This window comes from Polistes dominula, unplaced genomic scaffold (genome assembly GCF_049000335.1).
Source record: "Polistes dominula isolate Pdom_NZ unplaced genomic scaffold, Pdom_raw_medaka contig_24, whole genome shotgun sequence".
In the NCBI taxonomy this organism is placed as follows: domain Eukaryota; kingdom Metazoa; phylum Arthropoda; class Insecta; order Hymenoptera; family Vespidae; genus Polistes; species Polistes dominula.
The window spans coordinates 4,647,501-4,672,801 of NW_028301150.1; the positions used below are offsets into that span (position 1 = coordinate 4,647,501).

General features: G+C 25.7%; 2 protein-coding genes across 3 annotated transcripts in view; one reads left to right on the top strand and one right to left on the bottom strand.

The window, feature by feature from the left end:
* The window catches only part of LOC107065564 (uncharacterized), a 54,241-nt gene extending 37,773 nt beyond the window's left edge, over positions 1-16,468 (top strand). Inside the window, exons 2-7 of one of the 2 annotated variants that reach the window (XM_089177719.1) lie at positions 1-1,039; positions 2,709-2,880; positions 7,901-7,962; positions 8,420-8,552; positions 9,242-9,353; positions 10,335-16,468. The exon at positions 1-1,039 is cut by the window's left edge and continues 317 nt beyond it. In XM_089177719.1, the coding sequence (XP_089033845.1) occupies positions 1-1,039; positions 2,709-2,880; positions 7,901-7,962; positions 8,420-8,552; positions 9,242-9,353; positions 10,335-10,436 (1,620 nt within the window). In that variant the 3' untranslated portion in view covers positions 10,437-16,468. Of the gene's footprint in view, positions 1,040-2,708; positions 2,881-7,900; positions 7,963-8,419; positions 8,553-9,238; positions 9,354-10,334 lie in introns of both variants that reach the window. The other variant, XM_089177718.1, reaches the window with a different exon arrangement.
* LOC107065397 (uncharacterized) lies at positions 13,482-25,173 on the bottom strand. The gene is given in 16 exon segments (XM_089177725.1): positions 13,482-17,945; positions 18,070-18,162; positions 18,243-18,410; positions 18,483-18,644; positions 18,761-18,944; positions 19,040-19,238; positions 19,334-19,451; positions 19,528-23,137; positions 23,139-23,377; positions 23,467-23,703; positions 23,790-23,903; positions 23,986-24,146; positions 24,148-24,161; positions 24,228-24,366; positions 24,485-24,555; positions 24,787-25,173. Coding segments are annotated over 16 exon segments (5,814 nt in total). The 5' UTR covers positions 24,832-25,173; the 3' UTR covers positions 13,482-17,685.
* Positions 25,174-25,301: the final 128 nt, after the last annotated feature.

The following is a 25,301-nucleotide window of genomic DNA, read 5'->3' on the forward strand; positions in this document are numbered from 1 at the left end:
AACGGGATTATTGAAGAAGTTAGTAGTAGTTCGTCGTCGATGGAGGACGATGAAGAACTCTGTTGTTGCGATAATAACACCAGCAGTACAACCAATAACAGTACAACCACCAGTACCAATAACATCATCATGAACGACGGCAGCAAGAATCATCATCGTTACCAACAATATTATAGGCATCATCCACGTCTTCATTGTTGTCATCAACGTAAAAACCTTGATGTCGCGAATACAACGAAGGATGAAAAAATGATTGAAGATTATAATCATTTTGAAGAGGATTATTGCACCGATACGTCATTATCGCATTGTTCTGAAGAACAACAACAGCCGTCATCTTGGGACATAGCAGATTTACGTTACCTTCATCGTCAACATCATTTACATTATAGTTATTGTCATCAACTTCAACATCAACAACACCGTCATTATCACCATCAGCATCCTCAAGATTGTCTACAATATCAACATCGTCCTCATTACAGGCATCATTATTATCATCATCCTCATCATAGTCATCATCATCATCCTCATCATCACCACCACCACCACCACCACCATCATCACCATCACCATCATAATCATCATCATCGTCATCATTGTCAATATCACCAACAACAGTATCATCAACAACAGGACCAACAACAACGACCTCATCTAAGTCCTCATCATCAACATCATCAGCAGCTAGATGACCTTCAACAACGTCTTCGGAAAGAACGAAGACGAGAAAATATAACTCATTCTTCTTCTTCTTCTACTTCTTCTTCTTCTTCTTCATCTTCTTCGACGACAACGACGATGACGACAACGATGACGACGACGACGACAACGACAATAACGACGACAACCAATACCAATGATAGCGACAGCAAGAGCACCGCTTCTTCTTCCATATCTTCGTCACCTATTATTCCTCTTGTCCGACCTGAAGATAGCAACACGTCTAGGAGTGTCACTGCCATTATGAGAGGATGCAAGATTCAACCGTACCTCGCGACATTACTCATCATCTCCTATACCCTCTTTGGTATAACAGGTTAGTGTCCAAATTTACAAGTTTTATTTTTATTTTCTTCTTTCTATATTTTGTATTTTTACATAATCTACGTACGACAATCTTCATTCGGCGACGTACGTAATTATATAAATACAACAATAAATCCAAATATTAATTTTCATAATAATATTCTATTAAAAATTATATAACAAATTAGAATTAGCTTTCTTCCAACCATAAAACATTACAAAATTAACCCGAAACCTCTCCGATTATCGCATATAACCACTTCTTTCTTTAATAATCATCCCAAAAAACCCTTCCTTTTTTTAGCAATAATAATTTCATGGTACACGCGACGAATTACGAGTCACGCGCGCGTGCGCTCTCTCTCACCTGTGTATGTATGTCAGGTGACAGAACGGGAGGTACCAAAAAAAAAAGGCAACAAAATTACCCAGGCACGCGTACGACCGATACCAGTTCTGGTATTTTTCGACTTTTATATTTAAACATAAAAAAAAAGACGAAAGGCGGGAGGTGAGATAGAGTCAGAAATAAAATCCCGTATACGCTTAATTTTTATTACTTTTTTTATTATTATTATTATTATTATTATTATTATTATTATTATTATCATTACTATTATTATTATTTTTATTCGTTATTCTTTCTGTAATTTTTTTTTTGTTGTGGGGTCACGCACGCCAAACGGCAGATTGTAAAATTGCAACAGGTGACAGATAGAGAACGCCGCGAAGCGCTCGATATATTTTAACTTTTTCGGGGGGCAGATGCAGGGTGCAGCAGTTTTCTGCTACACGAGAACGCTCTGTTGTACGTACGAAGAAGGATCCACCTCCCCCGCCCCCCTCACCGTCACCCTTACACCCATCACCACCTTCACCTCCACCTCTACTTTTATTTCTACCACCTCCTCGTCCGCGTGCACACATGTGTGTGTTTGTTGTACGCATACGCAGAAAGGATACGAGCACGTGTGCTGATTGTGAGTTGTATCCGATCAAAGTTGCTAAAAAAAAAAAAAAAAGAATTAGCTAATCATGACGAGAGAAATAGATAGAAAAAGAGAAAATGAGAGAGAGAGAGAAAAGAAAGGTAGGGGGAGAGGTTACATCGCAAATACCAAAACTGTGAGTCCATTACTCCCGATAAACTTGAAAATGGTGAAAAATTTTGTACCAAACGTTGCCACCCATTTTCTCCATTTCTTTACCTTTATTCTCTATCCTCCCCTCTTTCTACTCTACCAATAATAATGGGATAAATAATCTGCATCCATTAGTTTAAGTTGCGCTTTAATCACATCCAATATTTATTTATATATATATAAATAAAAGAGAAAAAAAATTATTATAATAATTTTTAATAATAAAAATTTATTATATATATATATATATATATATATATATATATATATATATATATATATAATATTAATTCATAATAATTTATAATAATAATAAAATATATAATATAAATAGAATATATATATAAATGGAAATTATTAATGTTTTATTTATTAGTTATTGTTTATTAGTTATTTATATTTATTAATTTCTCTTTTTTTCTCTTTCTTTCTTTCTCTCTCTCTCTCTCTCTCTCTCTCTTCCTTTTTGTTTAATTTATATAAAAATAATAATAATTGTGTGTCTATTTTTTTTTGTTACATTTACACTAAATACAGATGCCTGTTCGTCGCGGTCAACACCAAAGCCACGACCACCAACGCCGACACCTCGGCCAAATATTACATTCCACATGTATACGTGTCCTCCGGATTATGCGCAATGGTACTGCCTAAATGGTGCCACGTGTTTTACGGTCAAAATCGTCGATTCCCTCCTCTATAATTGCTTGTAAGTATTTTTTATTAATTTTTTAATTTTATATACATATTTAAATGGACCATGCAATTTTTCTTTTATCTAAAAATAAAATTCAAAACCAAAATCAAAAATTATTCACAAAGGGGTAGTCAATTGTAAAACTTTGATATTGTATATGACACAATATGAATATGTCATAATCATTTTATTTATTTTAATATAAAAAGTCTCAGAGAGAATAGTAATAATACTATAATGGGACAAATCAAAAGACAAAATTTTGGAACTTCTTCCCTATAAAGGAAATAATATGCCATGTAAAGATCAATATTTTTTCTTTTTATTCTCCCTTTTACGAGTTCGAGTTACTCTTCTTAACGAACACCTTTTCACACCTATTCTTTTTACTTGTTATCTCTAAAAGTCAACAATTCACGAATTTTGTCTTTTGTTTCTTCGAATGGGTTACACCAATCTATTCATTTTATTAACCATATCCCATGTTGCATGATTTTATTAATTTAAAAAGAACTAGTAATTTAACGTGATTAAATTATTAATTATAATTATTAGTTTATTATATTAAATTAATTTGTATTAAAATCAATAATTTCTACATAGTAATATGTACTGTATAATGTACCTTATATATATATATATAAGTAATTATTAATGTACTAACTTAGTACACTAAAGTTCTAACTTAAATATTAATATACTAAAGTACTAAATAATTACTATAATAATTAATAATAAATATTAATTCTAATAATATTTATTACTTATAATTATGTATATGTATATGTATATATATATATATATATATTTATATGTATATGTATATTTCATAAAACTTCCGATTTCACATAATCCGTGCGTCATCCCGATCACGAAGAACCAAACGACCCTGGCCACGATCTATTAGTTTTCTCATTACAGAAACCACAAACCTACATACTATTATCTATTAAGAGAAAAATACATACAACATTTAACAGTCTATCTATACATATATATATATATTTGTCCACGTATATATGTACAATATATATTTAACAGTCGCGCGGTGTGATCTAATACTAGTTGTAATGATAAACGCGTTCATTCTATTGCGTCAGAGTAAGTACCTAGTTCGGGTTCTGTTGCGACATGAATCGACATATATAGGGAGAGAAAAAAAACTAGAAAAAGAAAGAAAAAAACTAGCAAAGGAGATAGAGAAAAAGTAGCAAAACGTGCACAGACAAGAAGAGAGTTAAATAAGTGTACCTTTACACACAACTATTACTATATATCTTTTATATGTGAATCTATATATATATATGTACTATACAGTTATATTTATAGTTATACATACACTGAAGTATACATATATAGATCTGTCGAAGCGAAACGAAAACTACATAGGACATAGAGACAGAATCGAATTAACTTATTCGTTTCCTCTGAATCACACAATCAAAGGTTACGCCAATGAAGTATGTATGTGTATGTGTGTGTGTGTCAAAGAGAGAAAGAGAGATCTCCGTGCTCGGTCGACAAAGCAAACACCGTGGGAAATAAAATGTTCTCTCTCTCCCTTCTGCCAACCCCCTCCCCCTTCCCCCTTTTTATCCCTGTTCTTCAGTGAATAACACCATACGAAAAGTTAATCCCGTTGCATTCTGATATTATAAATATCGTTATATATATTGATATTGAAATTTTCTATTATAAAATAACACATTTCTGCATACTAGTATTATATACTTGATATACTACTTGAGAATAATAGGTTTAACTTTCAAAGTGACTAACCAAAAAATTTCTCTTCTTTTCTTTATTACTTTATTCGATTGTGTATGCTCTGTGTATTTTTTAACTTTAAAATCTTGGGAATTTTCATTTTAAACTTAAATCGTTCTGTTATTTTCATCGTTATTTTTTTTTCTTTTTTTTTTTTTTTTCAAAAGAAACATACAAAAATTTCAATATATAGAGAGAGAAAGATAGATTGATGTCGGAAAAAAAAACATTTTTTTTCCTTTTCTGCTTAGAAGTTAACGAGAATAAAAAAAAAAAAGAAGAAGAAGAAAAAAAATGAGGAAGAAAAAAATATTTGTAAAAAATGAACAACAGCACAGCAGACGATAATAAAAGTGATGTTTTACCAGTTGACTGCGGAATTTAGTTTCAAAAGATTACCACAGGGTGCGGAATTAAATACAAGCAACGACGTGTATACACGTCGAACGCAGGGCAAATGGTATTGTTATACATTTTACGAAAAACGAGAAAGGATTACATTTTTATTTGTCAAAAAAACTAACAATTCGTTTCTGAATACGTTATTCTTGCTTGAAAGCTTGAAAATTGTCAAAAAATAATAAAATACATATACAAGAAAAATTGAAGAATGCAAGAATAAAGAAGAAAAATAAGAAAATAGTTTACAAAATTTCAAGCTATGTATGTGTGATATGTTTCAAAGCACGGTACTACGCAAAGAAGTGCGACTTCACAGGTCGTACACCAAAACCTTGTTTCCTTGCGTTTTCCATCTTTTGAGCAAACGGCACATCTTATAAATAAAAATAAATTAAAGAAATATAAATAAAATACATAGAGGTCGTATTGATAATATAAAGGGAACATACCACCAAATAATATTCTTATTACATTTTATTGAGATTTCGAGTTTTTATAGTGAATGATAATATTTTATTTTACACGACGAATATGCACGTCAAACGCACCGCAGTAGAGATTTGGTCCGACGTGTATACACGTCGAACCCACTTAACTGATTAAGAGATTCAAAGTTGAGGAGAGCAGTGATATAAAAAGAATAGAAAAAAGGAATATTTGATACTTGTTATTTTTAAGTAGTCAAAATATTATAAAAGAAGGATCAACAAAATGTAAAAAAAAAAAAAAAAAAGAGGTAGCATAATAACGTTATTTTTTTTTTTCTATTCGAGTTAAGAGGAAAGGAATTCGTCTTTGGTGTTCTCCCTTTTTGTTAAATTTACAGTGAGAAGTTATACCCCGATTATTGTTGATATAAAAGTAGTAGTAGCAATAGGAATATAATATTAGTAGAATAGTAATAAGAATAGGCATAAAGCAATAGATCCTGATTGTATCCAGAAAAGGAAAATGTTGAAAAGGAGGCCGCGAAACCTAACTCTGAACCTTAATCCTTGCTACCTTTCCTTTGGCACGAACTACCGAAATTCCAGACATGTGAGTCTCTGCGTGTCTAACATGTGCACGTAAATCCGTACAATCTTTTTTTTTTTCTTTATCTCTCTATCTTTTTTTCTTCTTCTTCTTCTTCTTTTTTGTATTTTTATTTTTATTTTTTTATTTTTCTCTTTATTTTTCTTTTTCTTTTATACTCACGTTTTAACCTTATTCCCCTTTCGCCATTTACCGCGCGGCCTGCCTGAGAGACGTGTTAAACGTTTCTAAAGAAAATCGAAGGAAAGACACGGATAGCACGGATTCTTGGCGGGATACAAAATAGGACGAAATATTTTTTCGGTGACATCAATGCTCGACAAAGAAAGATCCTCCAATTTCTTCTATTTTTTTTCCCCCTTCTAACGAATCCAATCTCTCTGTCTATCAATCTGTCTCTTTTTATTGATCTATTTCTCTCTTTCTCTCTCTCTCTCACTCTTTTTATGTTCTTTTCATAGTCGTTGCATCTCTTTCTCTTTCTTCTTTTCTCACTTTTTTTATCAGTTAATTTTTCTTTTTTATTTACTGGCGCCCATCTCATTCCCTTTTTTTCTCTTTTATTATTTTTCTGTTTTTTTTTTTTGTCCATTTTCTGTCTGTCTTTCCTCCCTTTTTCTCTCTTTGTTCTTGCCGCTCTACTTGAGAAATAAAGTTCTTGCAAAAGGCGATCGAGCATCGAAATCTGATCAAGGAAGCGATGGAATCCGGAATAGTACTGAACGGACACGAACTCTTTCTCTTTCTCTTTCTTTGCTTTTAACTCTCTTAATTATTCGCAAAACGCCGCAAGGAGGAAACGAAGGTTAAATTAAAAAAAAAAAAAAGAGATTCTTGTGCGCTCGTTAAGATCCACCTCGTGTGAGAATCCTTTTAATTAACTACCTTTAATTACCCGCCTTTATAAACTTTTCTTATTTTGTTTTGTTTTGTTTTATTTTCGTTTAAAATGATCAATATTAAAACAATCTTATCGTTCTTATTGTTAGTTAATCGGTTTGAAATTATATGAACTTTTACGTAATTAATTATTTATATCTTTCAATTTTAAATTTTTATCAAGATAAAGAGACAATATTTAATATTTGAAAAATGGATTATTTTTCATTTTGTTTTATTCATTTATTTTTAAATCGTTTTATTGTTCTTTATATATATTTTTATCTTACATTAAATAATATTTATCTTCTTCTTCTTAATATATATAAATTACGTGTCTCACGTTGTTTGTCCGCAATGGACTCCTAAACTACTGAACCGATTTTAATAAAATTTTTCACACTGTGTGCAGTTTCATCCAACTTGAAAGATAGGATAGTTCATATCTCAATTTATAATCGCAATATTATTATATTACGAATTATTTGTTTATTAACAAAGAGTCATGATTATCTCTGTTAGTTCGATAAGATTCTAACAGATGGCGGTATAAGGTAATTCATTGACTTAAATACGTGTGTATCTGACTGATTGTGAGCCACAGCAACGCGTGGCGGGGCACCCCTAGTCATATATAAATTAAACTTTATTTAATATATTTATTTTTACATATATTATTTTTTATTTAATATAAATAATATAAATTTTATTTAATATTATATAATATAATATAATTAATATAAACAATATAAATATATATAATGCTATATTATATTTTATTATATAATAATGCTTTAATAATATTTTATATTAAATATAATTAATAAAATTAAATATTAAAATAAATTTAAATATTAAACATAAATATTTAATATAAATATATTAAACTTTAATTCTTTTATTTATTCATTTTAATTAATTTGTATTTTTTATCTTATTTTTTTTATAGATGTGCTAATGGTTATATCGGGCAGAGATGCGAATTTAAAGACTTAGATGGTTCCTATTTACGTAAGTTAATTCTTTTATCTTTTTTTCTCTCATACTCATACATACATATCATCAGATCATATGATATATCTTTCTTATGATAATTCAAAGACACTTTTATATATAATCTCATATAAAATTCTCATAATATTATTAGATCAGTCGTTTCATTATTAAATAATATTTTTAAGAAAATTTATTCAAGTTAATGTTTAACAAATGTGATTTTATATCAGTTGTTACATAGAATGAATCAAAAATTTTTAAAGTTTTGCAATTGTACAATTAAACAAAATCAAAATGAACATTAATATCCAAGAATAAAAGATCAATACAAGTAATTTTGAAAATAACATTAAAAAAACACTTTTAGTCATTTAACTTGTGTGATATATATTTTTTGTTTAAATGTAACTCATATAAAATAATTGTTGACATAGAAATAAAAAGAAGAAAAAAATAAAATTAATAATTGCAGCTTCTCGTCAACGTGTAATGTTGGAGACAGCAAGTATCGCAAGTGGTGCGACGATAGCAGTCTTTCTTGTCGTAATCATTTGCATAGCAGCTTACATCCATTGTAAGAAAAAGCAGAAGGAACTGCGAACAAGGTAAGATACAGTAAGATACAAATAGTAGTAACAGTAACAAAATTTTATATATACATATGTTACCGTTAAAACGTCTAATCCATAAATTCATTAAATAATCAGATAAATCGTGAAATAACTATACTGATCTAATAAAGTATGAAAGAAGGCAACATTACATGCTTTAATTAACAATAAGTAATATAAGAATTCATGAGAAGCGAATAAATCTAAAATTAAAATTTGAACAGTAGATTGCATCTGATTGAACAGCACAATTAACAAAACATTGATTTTTAAAGTACAAATACATATAATATAATATAAAAATATATAAAATATATAAATAATATATTATATGTATTAAATAAAATCTAATTTTAAATATAGATCAAATCTCAATTTCATACTTTAACTATTCGTATCTTGTGAATTCATATTTTACCAAGTTGTTTCTGTAAAAAAAAAAAAAAAACGAGTTTAAGGATACAATAAAATTCTTTTTCTATACTTTCCATAAAATGTCTAGTTATTTTGTGTAATATTTAAGCTTTTCGTAAATTAACTGTATTTTTCTAATCAATACTTTAAAGGTAACGTGTATATATAAAATGAAATCTTCAACATAGCACATTAATCCCTATATTTTATTAAAGGCATATTGTAGTAAATATTTAATGTTTCCTTCTTTCTTTATATGCCATCAGTAGTAACTGCTTCGACACGGTGGATGGACCCGGTCGAGATCCGGAGCGGAGGCCGTTTAGCAACCAAGGCCGCTCCCTTATGATCTACATGGCTAAGAATCCTCCCAATAACTCGGTAAACATTATTAATTCTATTTTATTACTTATTATAATCTTATCTTATTTTATTTTTCAACATTTACTTGTATATTATTTATTAACACTAGATATACCAGGCCAATCATTTTGACTGGTCTGATTATTTTAATTCAAAATTTCTACTTCATGTAACATTTAATTTCTGTAAATAATTAAGCATTTTGTTATTTAAAAATATCTATAAGTTCATTTGTTAAACGTATTTTGTTATTTTTTAAGAGTAAATAAAGACTGGAAGCCTCAAAAAGCATGTTTTTTTTATACACCAGTCATTTTGACTAGTGTGGTAGAAATAAGTATACTGAAAATGGCGGTATATCTAGTGTTAATAATATATAAATTTAAATATAAATTATATTGTTAATAATATAAATATAATATTATTAATATATAAATTATATTGTGTTATTAATAATATATAAATTTAAAATAAATATAACAAAAATGTATATAAGATTTATTAAATAAATTATAATATCATTACTATTAATATTCTCTAAATAAACTTTACAATTATATTGTTTATTTCATTTGAAATAATCGACATAATAATAATATATACGATAACAATAGATAATAATATATTACACCATGCACAATAAATAATTATATATATTTTTTATATTATATTTGTTGTATGTATGTATGTATATATATATAAGTTTTCACAAATGTTAATTTTAAATTAAATATATATATTTATATTATTATTTAAATATATATATATTAATTAATAAATTAATTATGTTAAATTAATAATATAAAATTAAAATAAATTTATAATATAATAATAGTAAACAATAGATATATTATATAAAAATAATATAAATATAATATAAATATAAATATAAATAAAAAATATAATAATAATAATAAAATAATATTAAATTAATTATATAAATTAATTAAGTCTATATTTAATATTATTATATAATAAATATATAAATTTGTTTTATAGGCAACGATAGAGCAAACAAAAATGCCTGAATGGAACCGAGTAGAAACAATGGAAACGACGAGAATGGCATCAATAAGCGAGTGCAAACGTTCGAGTCAATAGCCAAGATCAAATTCGTGTCGGCAAAAGAAGAAAAAGATTTCTAATGATAAATCAAGAAAGATTTACTGCCGATACGTTGTTAACAATCATCAACAACTACAACTAAAAGATCCAAATTCGGACAATATTATCAATTGTTGTTCTTCTTCTTGTCGTTGTTTAATTAACGAAACTCGACAAAAACGAATAACAGAATCGTCCAAAAAAAAACAACCATCATCTAGGTCATCATTATGGTCGTCATCATCATCGTCATCGTCATTATTTAAGCTTAATAATTTTTCTAAAATGACGTCTGTTCTTTTACGTTTCGCATCGTTCTTTTCTTTTCGCGAAGATATACGGCCCTGAATCAGAAATGAATTATTTAATTAATAACTATTGCCACAATGAACAAATACATTTTTCCTACTATTATTTCATATGAAATACGTTCGAGCGAGAATTAGACTATAAAACATACATATATATATATATGTAAGAAAAATTACGAGATGATAGAGTATTTCTTTCATTAAAAAGATAATACTCTCGAAATAATAATATATATGTTTGTATTTATTCTAACGTATTTCTATTTCTAATGTTATTTTTTCGTGAAACGGCTAGGCTGAATATGGTGCTAAATCGTGACACACAATTTCCACGATATCGCTTTTCATTTTTTGTTTGTGTGTTTTTTCGGGAAGAATTTTTGTTAACAAGACATTCCTATTAAAAGCGTTGTTCTTAAAAGATGCCTATCTCTATTTTTGGATTAAGTGAGAAGACGATACTTTAATAATAATAATACATAACTCTCGTTGATGATGTAGCTGTATGCATATATATAAATATGTGTGTATGAGTGTGTGTGTGTGTGTGCGCGTATGTATGTGTGTAATGGTTAAGGAACCTTACTCTCGACAAAAAAAAATATTATTTACTATATTTTTTTTTTTATTTATCCATTATTCATTCATTATTCCGGTATTTAATTTATCAATTGTAAATTATAATTGTGTGCAATTTTCTAATCACACGATTGACTTATTTATTTAGAAAAAAAAAAGTTGAAATTTTATTAAGAAAATAAGCGCAGGAGAAACATGCTGCTTTGTTGTTATTATTATTATTATTATTATTAATATTATTATTATTATTATTATTATTATTATTATTATTATTATTACTATTATTATTATTATTATTATTATTATTATTGAACATTAGTGACTAATTTTTTCAAATGTACCGGCATTCCTTTCTTTTTTTTCATTTTCTTAATTTATTTGTGCTTTTTCCATTAAGGAAAAATCGATTCAGTTTTCGAGTTATATAAGGGAGTATTAATATCTATAATAATTAAAAATTAATCAATTATTAAAAAACCAAATAATTTCATCGAACTTTGAAAAATTTTCATAGATTAAAAGAAATGTTTATATGAATGAAAAGTTTCTACGTGATCTTTAAAAATTAATTAATCTTTTTTGAATAAGTATTTTTTAATTTAATTGAAAATAAAATAAAGAAATATTTTCAAATTATAAAACTATACTAAATTTAATTTGCAAAACTAAATTGTTCTATTAGTTACAAGATTAAACAAAAAAATATATCTCAGAAAGGAATAATTTATTTTTAAAATCTCACATCACCCTCTAGGACTTTTTTCTCCAACTCCTAATGTATTTATATTTAATATTGCGCCTTACAAATAATAATTAAAAAAAAAAAAAATAAAACCAAAAAAAAAATAAAATACAAATGAATAACACTAAAGAAAACATACATACACACATGCTTCGAATAATGAAAATTGCTTTCTAAATTACTATCAAGAAAAAATAATTTAACAATATATATATATATACATAATTTTATTTCATTTCTTATTTTGTTTTTTTTTTTCTAATTTTTCATTTTATTACGTAAATATATTTTAGAGAGAGGAAGTACAACACGTGTATGTATATATAATGAGATAAATGAACGGATATAGAAGAGAGTGACGCGTTAAGTATTTATTATTACATGATTCAGTGTTAATTTCCTTTTATTTTTGTTTATTTCCCTTTTGTATTTTTTCTTCATTCTCTCACTTGCACCTATCCTTATTTTTGTTTTATGTTCTTGTTTTTTATTTTTTTTTTTTTATTTAATAAGCGATGTGAAGATGCGATCACTAAAAAAAGGACCATTGAGATGATGTAAATAGTAAATTATACTTTCTAAGGATTTTGCCTACGCACCGTCCACCATACATACATATATATATATATACATATATATATATATATATATATATATATATATATATATATATATAATTTTTTTTTTAAATATATGCGTATGTATATATTAAAAAAAAAAAACAGAAGAAGATTAAAAGAAGAAAAAAATGAAATCGACTGAAAATTAACAAGCCTATCGATCGTTTCAAAATTTGTCCTCATGAAAAGAATAACTTGAAACAAATTAACATTTCTTTTTATATAAACGGGGAAAGATAGAGAGGAGGTAATAAAAAATGTTTGGGTTGATTTTTTTTTTAAATATAAATTATTCTTTTTCCAAGATTTTTAAAAAGTACTAATCTCTTTAAAATTTGGCTAATATTTATAACACGAGCTAGCTTAGTACCCCTAGTAACACAAAATATTGAAAAATATTGAATACATGTGTATTTAATATTAAAAAGAGATTCAATGTATATTTAACATTAAATACACATGTATTCAATTATTTTTCAATATTTTGTGCTACTAGGGTTTATAATTTTATAAATTAAAAAAAATAATTAAAACTTATTTAATGATTTTGAAAAAGATTAATTAATTTTTTATAAAATTCCAACCAAGAAACATGTTTGACTCTACTCTTAATATGTATATATATATATATATATATGAAGAAAAAAGTTACTACGTATTTAAACATATTTTCTTTTTTCTAATTCTAAAAAAAGAAGAACATCTAAATGAAAATATATGTTTCTCTCCTCTCCTTCTAAACTTATCGATGAAAGGGAAGAAGAAGATTTGTTATAGGGTGGAAAGAAGAGTTGGTACGAGTTATTAACAAATTTGTTTCCAACTCTTGTTCTTTTTATTATTTCATTTTTTCTTACCCCATTTATATCAAGTAAAAAAAGAAACCCTTTTCATTTATTAAGATCAACAACAACAAAAAAGAGAAAAGAGGGAAACAGAAATGTTTTCGCGGTATTATATAATAATTTGTATATGTATATGTATATGTATTTACAAGGATAAATAAGATATATAATATAGCACCGTATATAATTTATAAAATATATTCCTAATCAATTGAATGAAATAATAACAACAACAATAACAATAATAAAAAAAATAATAATAGTGTACGTTTAACTTAATATTGTTTCTTCCTTTTTATTATTTTTATTTCTATTTTTTCATTCTAATTTATACTATATACGTGGTTCCTAATTTATTATCATTATTCTTTTTTGATTATTATTACTATTATTATTATTAATATAATTAATGTTATTTTAATTATATATATATATTAGAATAAATAATATTATTATTACTATTATTATTATTATTATTATTATTATTATTATTATTATTATTATTATTATTATTATTATTATTATTATTATTATTATTATTATTATTAATTATATTATATATTATATCATATTATATCATATTATATTATATCTCATATTATATTATATTATATTATATATTATATTATATTATATTATAGTATGTTATATTATATTATATTACATTATATTATACTTTACTATCATCATCATCATCATTATCATCATCGTCATCATCTTCATCATCTTCATCATCATCATCATCATCATCACTATTATTATTATTATTATTATTATTATTATTATTATTATCATTCATTGAATATCGATAAGTATCTCAAGATGAGAATACGTATGTAATTAATGCAGTATCTGAATAAGTAATTACAATTGATTGATGTAAAAGATTCACTGCAAGATAAAATTGATTGCGATTGTTAGGTGTGTGTGTGTGCGTGTGTGCGTGTTATGTGTATATGTGGCATACACAGTCCTTTGTGACACTTGTTTCTTTATTGTTTGTTTTATGTATTTTTTTTCTCTTTGGGTCTTCATCCATGTGACGTAAAAAGATCATTTGTGATTGATCGAATTCCAAGTATCGAGAGAGAAAAAAATATATAAATTTATAGATAAAAAAGAAAATAATTTAAGATAAAAAAAGGATAATGGACATTTGTGCTTCTAAAAATATTTCTCTCTAGGCATGTACATATATATATTTATATGTATGTGCGTATGCATATATTTATTTAAATAAAAAAGAAATAATACATGTATTAACATATTTAACACATTTGACCGTAATTACACAGAGTGATATATAATGAATGAATAATTAATATTTTAGTACATTAGACAGCGCCGCGCATAATATAAATATATATTTATGAGTGGGGTGCGAAAGAAAGTAAAACTATCAAATATTAAAGAGAGCACACACGTTAATTTAAAAACAGCAACAACAAAAAAATAAATAAATAATAATAATAATTAAAATAACAATTTATATATAAATTATAGTAGTATGGTTCGTGTTACCACCACCATTAAATCAAATAAATTTAATGCTCTTCTAGTTACATTCATAAAAAAAGTAAACAGAAATAACAATATTAATAATATAATATATATTTCTTTATCATATCCATCTTCGACGAAATGATTACTATTAATTAAATAAAATAATTAATTAATTAATTTATTATTATTATTATTATTATTATTATTATTATTATTATTACTATTATTTAATAAACAATATTAATATCATAATGTTATTTGAATAAATATATAAATATATCATCGTGACCATGATGTCATCTTATCATGGTAATCTTGATCGTCATAATTATGACCATCATAATTATCTATCGTCATCGCTATTTATCTGTGTGAGTGACTGTATGTGCCTGTGTATATGTGCATGAGTGTGTACACGATGAGATGATACACGTATATGGTGCTTTTTTGCTCTTATAGAAAAAGATAAAAATATTCTTCATCACACCCCTTACAACTACCATCATTACCCCACCCTAGACCTCTTTTATTATGATTGATAATTAATTATGCGTGCGCTTTATGACGGCGGATGGTTGGTACCCCGTCCAACACATACAAAATAAATAAATGAATGCATACATAAATAAATAAACTACATATACCAAAATTCGTAACTCGCGGTATGCTGTCCGTTTTGAATGTACCAAAGACAATGTCGAATTAAACAAAAATATAATAAATAAAAAATTATTATTATAAAACAAATATCGATATCTAAAGGAGAATGATGGTACCTAGTATTCTTTAAAACTAACAATAATAACTGAGAGAAAATATTATGAATTTACTATTGAACGATAATAAAAACAAAAATAAGAAGAGAAAGAAAGAGAAAAAAAAAGAAGTAAAAAAGATAGAAAGAGATCATTGATCGGCAATGTTACATTCAAAAATTGTTATTATTTTTGTAATACAAAAAACATGTACATGTATTTAACATGCTCTTTGTGTGTAAAAGCTAAATATGTTGATTATTATTATTAGTTGTCATCGTCAATATTATTATGATTATTATATTACTATTATTATTATTATTATAATTATTATTATTAATTATTAATTATTATATATTATTATTGCTACTATTATAATTAATTATCGTCATATCATCCTCATCTATCACGATCATAACTATTATTATTATTATTTTATTTTAATTATTATCATTATTATCGTTATTAAAAAATACTATCATCATTGTCCTTGACACATAGCTATCATTATTAATTATTATAATTATTATCTCTCCTCTATTATATATTATAAATATTTTTTCATCATTAATATTATTAATTATTATTATTCTCATTGTCACATTATCATTTTCATGATCCATTAACCGTTATTTTTCGGCGTCATCTTATTAAAAAAAAAAAAAAAAGAAAAACAACAAGCAAACAAATGCTATTAAAAAACCTTGTAACACCTTGTTTCCTAAAAAATGTTCATATGCATAAATACTGAAATGCATTGTGTATATTACAGAAAAAGTTAATATATATTATTGAGATATTCTGTAAATGGGGAGAGGGGCGTATGCTCAATCACAAATATATATATATATATATATATATATATATATATTTATAGATATAAGTTAACTTATTAATTCGTGAGTATTCATTTGTTTTATTTTTTTATATTTTCTCTCTCTGTCTATCTCTATCTTTCCCCTCTCCCTTTCTCTCTTTAACTATAGTTAAAACCTCGCCTTAACTCAGGAAAGTCATCATTCACTGATGATATTAGTGTTTCCTCGACTAATCAGTCATACATTATTAACTTTCCTGGAATATAAATATATATCCCATGGAATAGTTCAATAATATTTAAACTTATAAATTATATAATTATAAATTCCGTACTATGCATTTATTGATCACTGTAAACAATAATAACAAAAATAGATAAGCTATCTTTGTTTTTCTGATGTGTGTCCCTAATTCAACAAGTTTTCATTTCCTCTATTTATATATATGCCATTATTAATATTATTTTTAATCGAATCGAATATGGATAAATATCATATTAACAAGCGTTACAAAATGGTATAATATATGAATACTAAATTAAATGATGAAATTGTTATTATATCACACGTTATATATATCTACACTTTATCTGTATGCAAAGCGCACTACATGATCTATTATTGATAATAGATAGGGATGATCTATTATTTCTAATACATTATTATTTAACTAACAAATATTATCTGAGATATATGTAAAATAATTATCCAAAACTAATTAACACAAAAATTAGGAATATTCATTTTTCACTATTTTTTTACAGAAGAATATTTAAAAATATTTGGATTTGTTTACTATATTATTCTCATTGTCAATACTAATTCTAAATCGTAATCTATTAATTAATACTTTATGTAAAATTGCACATTAATATCAAAATCTTTTAAAAAAGAAATAGAAACAAAGGAAATTTAAGTTAGATTTTAAATATTAATGCCTAGTCTCTTATAAACATTTTTTTTATCGCGTTCAATTATCTCATATAGTAAAAAATTATTTAAAATAACGATTTGTACGGATTTGTTATCTAATCAGAGAAACTTCTATAAACATATTATTGCGTGTAATTATACTATTTATTCTCGTTGTACACATTATGATTAGAAGTATCCTTAGATTCTATTTGGGTTACTACTTTTTTAACAGATCCTAAATATTTTTTCCAATAAGCTTTTGTTCTTAGACTGAACAGTGCAAAATATTGATCCATAGTTGTAGATTTTAAAGGTTCCTTTGGGATCCATTTCATTACACAATTTATAACTTTCGTCAAGTCGTGTCTAGATAAACTTAGCAATGCTGATGCTACGCCTTCTTGTTGATCGTGGAGGCCTAATTTAAAAAATAATAAAACAAATATTACAGCATTTGTTTGTAATATTTATAATATCGAATCAAATGTTATAATTAAAATATATCATTGTTTTCTTTTTTGATATATATATTTTTGTATTACCTTCTCCCGAATCAAGTAAATCTATAAGTTGTTCGACAATATTTTTTACAATTCCATCCTTATCTTCTAAAGGAAAGGTACGCATAAGATTGCCTATATAAAAATAAATATTATTATAATTTCTTTTATTGGTATAGAGATATGATTTTGATATCTTTTCAATAAAAACTTACCGAGTAAAGCGAATACCTCTTGCACATAAGCATACTTTCTATCAACTATATTTGGTAATAAAATGTTTTTTATAATATTAGTATGAGTCCATGTGACACCTTCCTTTTTTGCCAGTAATATTACAGCTGTTCTCAAACATTCAATATTTTCCTTAGAATTACTTCCTACTAAAAAAATATATATGTTTATTGAAACATTTGTAATATTTCTATATAGCATACATAAATTTAATATCTTACTTTCAAAAGATCTTAATAATTCTTCTACTAGATTTTTAGTTAAATAACTTCCTTTTTTATAATTATAATACATTGATAAGTAATTTTTCAAATTTTGTAACTGAGGAAAATTATCAGCCTGTAGACACATAATACAATGCACTAAGCACTTTGATAACATATCTGAAATGTAACAATTTATATTTATGATTATTATATATATATAATTTACTCTTATTATATAAGTTTTATTATGTGTATACTATAATATAAATATACATATGTAAATATATACCAACCATTATTTTCTGTAAATTTTGGAAGTACTTCTGGCCAACATGTCAATGTTATGTAAATAACTGAAACTGCAGACATTCCGAGACAATATAAAGCATCACAACATAACACTCTAAGTTTTTCTCGATCCTTTTGTATCCTTGTAAGAGCAATGTATAATCGTATGAGATTTTCGATTTGACAAAACTAAATAATTAAATAGAAATATTTTCACATGATATTAATTATCTTATAAAATTAAAAAGAAAAGAAAAAAATAAGGAAAATTCACAATCACATACCGTAGGTGTGCAATTCAATCTAAAAATTTTATATTCGATTCCATCTTGAACCCATTTGATCACTGTAGGTACTTTCATTTCAAGATCAACTAATAACGCTACAATTTTTTGTTGAGCTGCTGTCATTATAGGTGCTGGTGGTGTATAAGTTTTATCTATATCATCTTTTTTTCTTATAAGCATAAAATTCACTATACCGCTGTAATAAAAAAAAAAAATGTACAAGTATTATACAATCATCATTTTCATTAATACATTCTATAAGAGGAATTTTATAGTTATATATTTACATACTTGGCTATAATACGAGCACCACATGTAGAAGACAATTTTTCAACGACATCTCTATGTACAGACATACCCCAATCAGTATTATCAACAATTCTACTTAATTGCTTATAAACAAACTTATCTGAAAAAAAATTATCTTTGAAGAATATTTTTCAAAGATTATTATAATATACTGACAAAAGGATATAACAATATACCTATTTTTTTATGTAATGATTCTTTCTTTTGTCGTTCTTGTATGGATTTTTTCCATCCTTCGTGATGTAAATTTTGTTGTAAATAATTTTTTAATAACACAATTGGATTAACCAAAGAATTTAAATGATTATTATCGGCATGTTTATTATTAACTCTGCTATTCGCGGAAACATATTGTGAACTATTGACTGTCGCAATACACGATTGAATATTTAAATCATCACACTTTCTTATGTTTTTTGATATTTTAGACAATTTTCCACGTACTTTTTTATTTTTGATCGATACATTTTTGCCTATTTTATTCAATTTCATTTCTTTATTTTGCTTTGGAAGGATTAAATTTTCTCTCTTTCGTAATTTTGAATTAACTAAAGCAGCATTTAATACTTGTTCAGGTATTCTTGGTATATTTGTTGATACACTTAGCAATTTATTTTCTGTAGAAGATGCACAGGTGTCATTAGAAATCTGATTAACTTTCAAAGGACTAATTAATTCAAACTTCGTATTATTTATACTTGTATCTGTCGTTAATTCGTTGCTTTTTTCTTTGGTTGTTATAGTGCTATTGTGTGGTTCTTCAGTGTTAATAATTAAATTACCCTGTTTGTCTGGACATATTTTATTGGATTCTAAATTCAATTCTTTTGTTTCTTTCATATTTTTATTAAATATCTCTGCAGTTGTTTCTTCTTCAACGAACGTAGAAGTGTCGAGTCCTGTCACTTGTGATTCAGTATTACGTTCAGAATGGTTAATAATTAAATTATCCTGTTTGTCTGGACATATTTTATTGGATTCTAAATTCAATTCTTTTGTTTCTTTCATATTTTTATTAAATATTTCTGCAGTTGTTTCTTCTTCAACGAACGTAGAAGTTTCGAGTCCTGTCACTTGTGATTCAGTATTACGTTCAGAATGGTTAATAATTAAATTATCCTGTTTGTCTGGACATATTTTATTGGATTCTAAATTCAATTCTTTTGTTTCTTTCATATTTTTATTAAATATCTCTGCAGTTGTTTCTTCTTCAACGAACGTAGAAGTTTCGAGTCCTGTCACTTGTGATTCAGTATTACGTTCAGAATGGTTAATAATTAAATTATCCTGTTTGTCTGGACATATTTTATTGGATTCTAAATTCAATTCTTTTGTTTCTTTCATATTTTTATTAAATATCTCTGCAGTTGTTTCTTCTTCAACGAACGTAGAAGTTTCGAGTCCTGTCACTTGTGATTCAGTATTACGTTCAGAATGGTTAATAATTAAATTATCCTGTTTGTCTGGACATATTTTATTGGATTCTAAATTCAATTCTTTTGTTTCTTTCATATTTTTATTAAATATCTCTGCAGTTGTTTCTTCTTCAACGAACGTAGAAGTTTCGAGTCCTGTCACTTGTGATTCAATATTACGTTCCGAATGGTTAATAATTAAATTATCCTGTTTGTCTGGACATATTTTATTGGATTCTAAATTCAATTCTTTTGTTTCTTTCATATTTTTATTAAATATCTCTGCAGTTGTTTCTTCTTCAAAGAACGTAGAAGTTTCGAGTCCTGTCACTTGTGATTCAATATTACTTTCAGAATGGATTGAAGTATCAATTTCGTTCATATTTAATATTTGCGGTTCGATTTTTATATTTTGAATCGGTTCATTTATTTCATTCTCCAAGGATTTTTCACACATGTCTTTAGAAATATGTTTCTTTTTTAAAGGGCTAATTAATTTCAATTTAGAATTGTTTAAATAAACATTTTGTATCATTTTATTCTCTTCATCGGAAATAAGTCTATTACATGATTCAATGTTTTCTCTCTCGGTATTTTCATTAATATTAATAAATGCATCCTCATTTTGCATTAACTTTGAGTCTTTTAATGGTGACTTTGTATCAGTAAAACATTCATCTTTTATGCTCTCATTTATATCAGTAGATATAGCGATCGAACTAGCAGCAGGTACTTGCACATTTTCCATCAATTTCTCTGATTTACCTGTTAACTTTATTTGCGTTTCATTGTTACAAGTGTTTTCCGAAAAATCTTCAATGAACTTACTATCTATTACTTTTAATTTGTTAATTTTTTTCATCAAATTTATTTTTACTATATTATTTTTATTATATTTAAGCTTAGGTACACACTTTTTCTGAGCAACACTTTCATCTTCTTCAATTATTGGTTCATCTGAATCTAACAACTTTAAATTTCCGATTTTATATAAACGACTAGTCCGCCGCAACTTTTTTATATTTCTTAATATTCTAATACGATTTTTATTTAAAGTACATATATATTTAGATTTAGGATTTCGATTTATATTAAATCTATGCTGCTTATTTGAAACTTCAATATTATTACTTTGCTCTCCGATACATTCAGTTTCTTTTTTGTTTAAAGATGTACAATTTAATATATTTGCTTGTGCTATTTCAACAGACTTATCGTCCATTTCTTTAATTACATTTATATTTTCATTACTAAATGTCGATACTTCCTGATTGTTTGTTTCTTTTTTATATATTATACGTTGCTTTTTTTTAAGTACAACATCTGTATTAACTGTCTGAACATTCGATTTGTTATTTATATTTTTTTCAGAAATATTTTCACTTGTAGTTTCATTAATATTCATTACATTACTTTTAATATTGTGAATACTATTATTATTTTTCTTCGAAATTAACAAATCTTCATTTAAATTCAATTTCTTTAATTTATTCTCAAATATCTGTAATTTACGTTTCCGATTCTTTGAAATGGTATTATTTTCAGTAATATTAGAAATAGAATCTGAAGTATTTACATGAATTGGAACTTCATCGATTGGATTTGATATATCTTCTTTCATATTTTCAGTATTATCAGATTTCTCGATAAGAGAAATATTTATTTGCTTCTTAATGTCAGATACATTAGAGTTATTACTCATAGAAGTATCTGTACTTAATATGGAAGCTCTATTGCGAGTAGAGTCTAAAGTATTAATAGTATCCTTATCAGTAACAATATTAGTTTCATATTGAAAAGAAGTGTTACTTTTAATATTTAATGGTTCTAAAATAGATCGAGTATCACGTACTGGTTGTATTTCTTCAATTATCGTGGAACTTAAACATGGTTTATCACTCGATATATTTAATTTCGACATATTATTACCATTTGCAGTTTCAATTAAATTATTGCGACATATATCTTTTTCAACATTTGTAAAGCTTGAACCATTATCTAATATTAGATTATTGTTAATATGACTAGGTAATCTATATAGATGATTATTTGATGTAGATTTATTAGTTCTTATAATTTGTTTATAGCAAGGTACGATTGAATCCACTTTCCAAACAACAGTAGATGCGGATACAATTTTTTTTACTCGTTTGCACTTTGTCTTTTTTAAATTAAGTTTGCGAGCTTTAGATTTATGTTTTCTCTTTTGAATTTGCTTACTGTTACGTGAGGTTTTATTCACATTATATTCTTGGTTTACACACCGTGATGTCGACTTATTTATTGAACAGTTGCACATTTGATTATGGAAATTGCTAAATGGTGGTGGAACTTGGAAATAATTATAATTTGGTGGCCAATTTTGATATGATTGCTTCTTTATCTTTTTTTCTAATCTTTTCATCTGATTTTTTTAAGTCATCTATAGTATGTGTTAAAGTTTCAGTAGATGTATTAATTGAGTTGACCGAAAGTTCTTCTCTTACAACATTAGGAATTTGATCTTCCCTTAATGCGGATGATATTCTGGATAATTCAAATCTACTATTACTGGATTTACTTTGATCTTTTGATGAATTTTGAAAATTAGATCTTTCATCATTTTCCCAATCTATTACAAAAAGAATCATATATAGTTTTTTTTTAAATATCAATATACTTTTAGACATCAATAAAAAAGAAAAACAGTAAAAAAGTAACCTTCTTCAAGCTCCCTACACGGAGAAATTGGCTCAATCAATTCATAATGTTTAGTCATTGTCTTGCAGATTGCTTTAGCAGGATCAAAAAGAAAGTCATCACATTTATCACAAAATAAAGGATAAAAATCATTTTTCTTGTTTCCAAAAGACAGATTTGTCATTACATCTTTGTCAGCCCGAGTAATTGTACTGTCATTTATTGTATTTACAGCAACATTTACCTTTGATATCAAATCTGCAAAATACAATGAGATCTAAATTCTTAAATGTACTTAATCAATTAATTTATACAAAGTAAATAAATATTATTGAAATACTAACTTTGAAAATTGCAATTTGTACCTTTGTCTATCCTTTGCGATTTATTTATATTCTTTATTACAGAATTACTATTCTTATTAATCTTCAGTTTACGTTCCATTTCTTTGATTTTCTCTGATAACATAATTTAAACATGATAAATAATTATACTGTAATCGTATGTATATATTATTATGCCTATATCTATCACAGGTACCTTGCAATACAGATTTTTCTATTTCCCACTGCATTTGATCATCAGCACATTTATCTACCGTTTCCTTCAATTTACATGATAATTGATGCAAATGTTGTTTATTCCCAGCAATTTGAATTTCCTGTGTTTCTGTTGTACTCGACATAGATGTAATTTTTTTCATATTGCTTATTTTGCTAATAAAATAATTATAATAATATTTAATTATTATAAAACTAAATATTCTCAAATAAATTACTTACATATTCCAATTTAATAACTTTTCCCAATACTCCATTATAAGTAGTTTTCAATGTTTTGAGTTCTGTTTGTGTCGATTCCAATTCTTGATTTATACGCTCGCATTCTTTCACTTTATCATTGTACTGTCTAATCAATTCACTAACAAATAATTATCATAAATATATATGATGCTCATAATTATATATAAGTATACAACAAGAATATTTATATATATATATAATAAATCAAAAATATAAGTAATATAAAAATAACTTACTGCGTTCTACAAATTTTTCGTTTTAATAACAAGTAATTCTTTTTTAATTTATCTAATTCACCATTGTCATCCTATAATAAAAATATTTAAAATATATTATATTAAAAAAAACTTATGAATAATTTAAAAAAATTAGATTTAATTCAAATAATTTTTATTTATTTATATATGTAAAAAATTACATACTATATTATTTAAATTTTAAAAACAACTAACAATGAATCATAGAAAACCTAACCTTGAAAAATTTTTATTTTTGAATTAAACGATATTGAAATGAACATAGTACTTTAGATACTTACAGTAGCTCTTGAATCAGTATTTGAATTTTCAGTGAAGCTCTCCATTGTAATTAAAATGACAAGCCAGAATTAAATAACCTTTTTTAATACTCCTCATAAAAGCAAAGCACGTTTCTTCAACATTGCCGGCATTCTCGTACGATAACAAATGTTTTCTGTATGATCGATAGATCGACTATTCCGAATAATATATCGATATGAATTTTTGAACTTCGATATATTGCGAGAAATTGAAAACTTGTTTCAAATAAGAACTTTTCTTACTTCTTATAACAAATAGATTATTATAAAAAAAGAATTATTAAATATAAAATTTACGAATAACATAAAAGAGAAATATTAGAAATTTATTACAAATAAAAATAAGAAAACAAATATATAATATATATATATATATATATATATATATATATATATATATATGCAGGGTGTTCCAAAATATAACTTTAGTAGTCTCAGTACATTAAAATAAGAAAAAAAAATTATACAATCATATGCCCACATGACTTTATTCC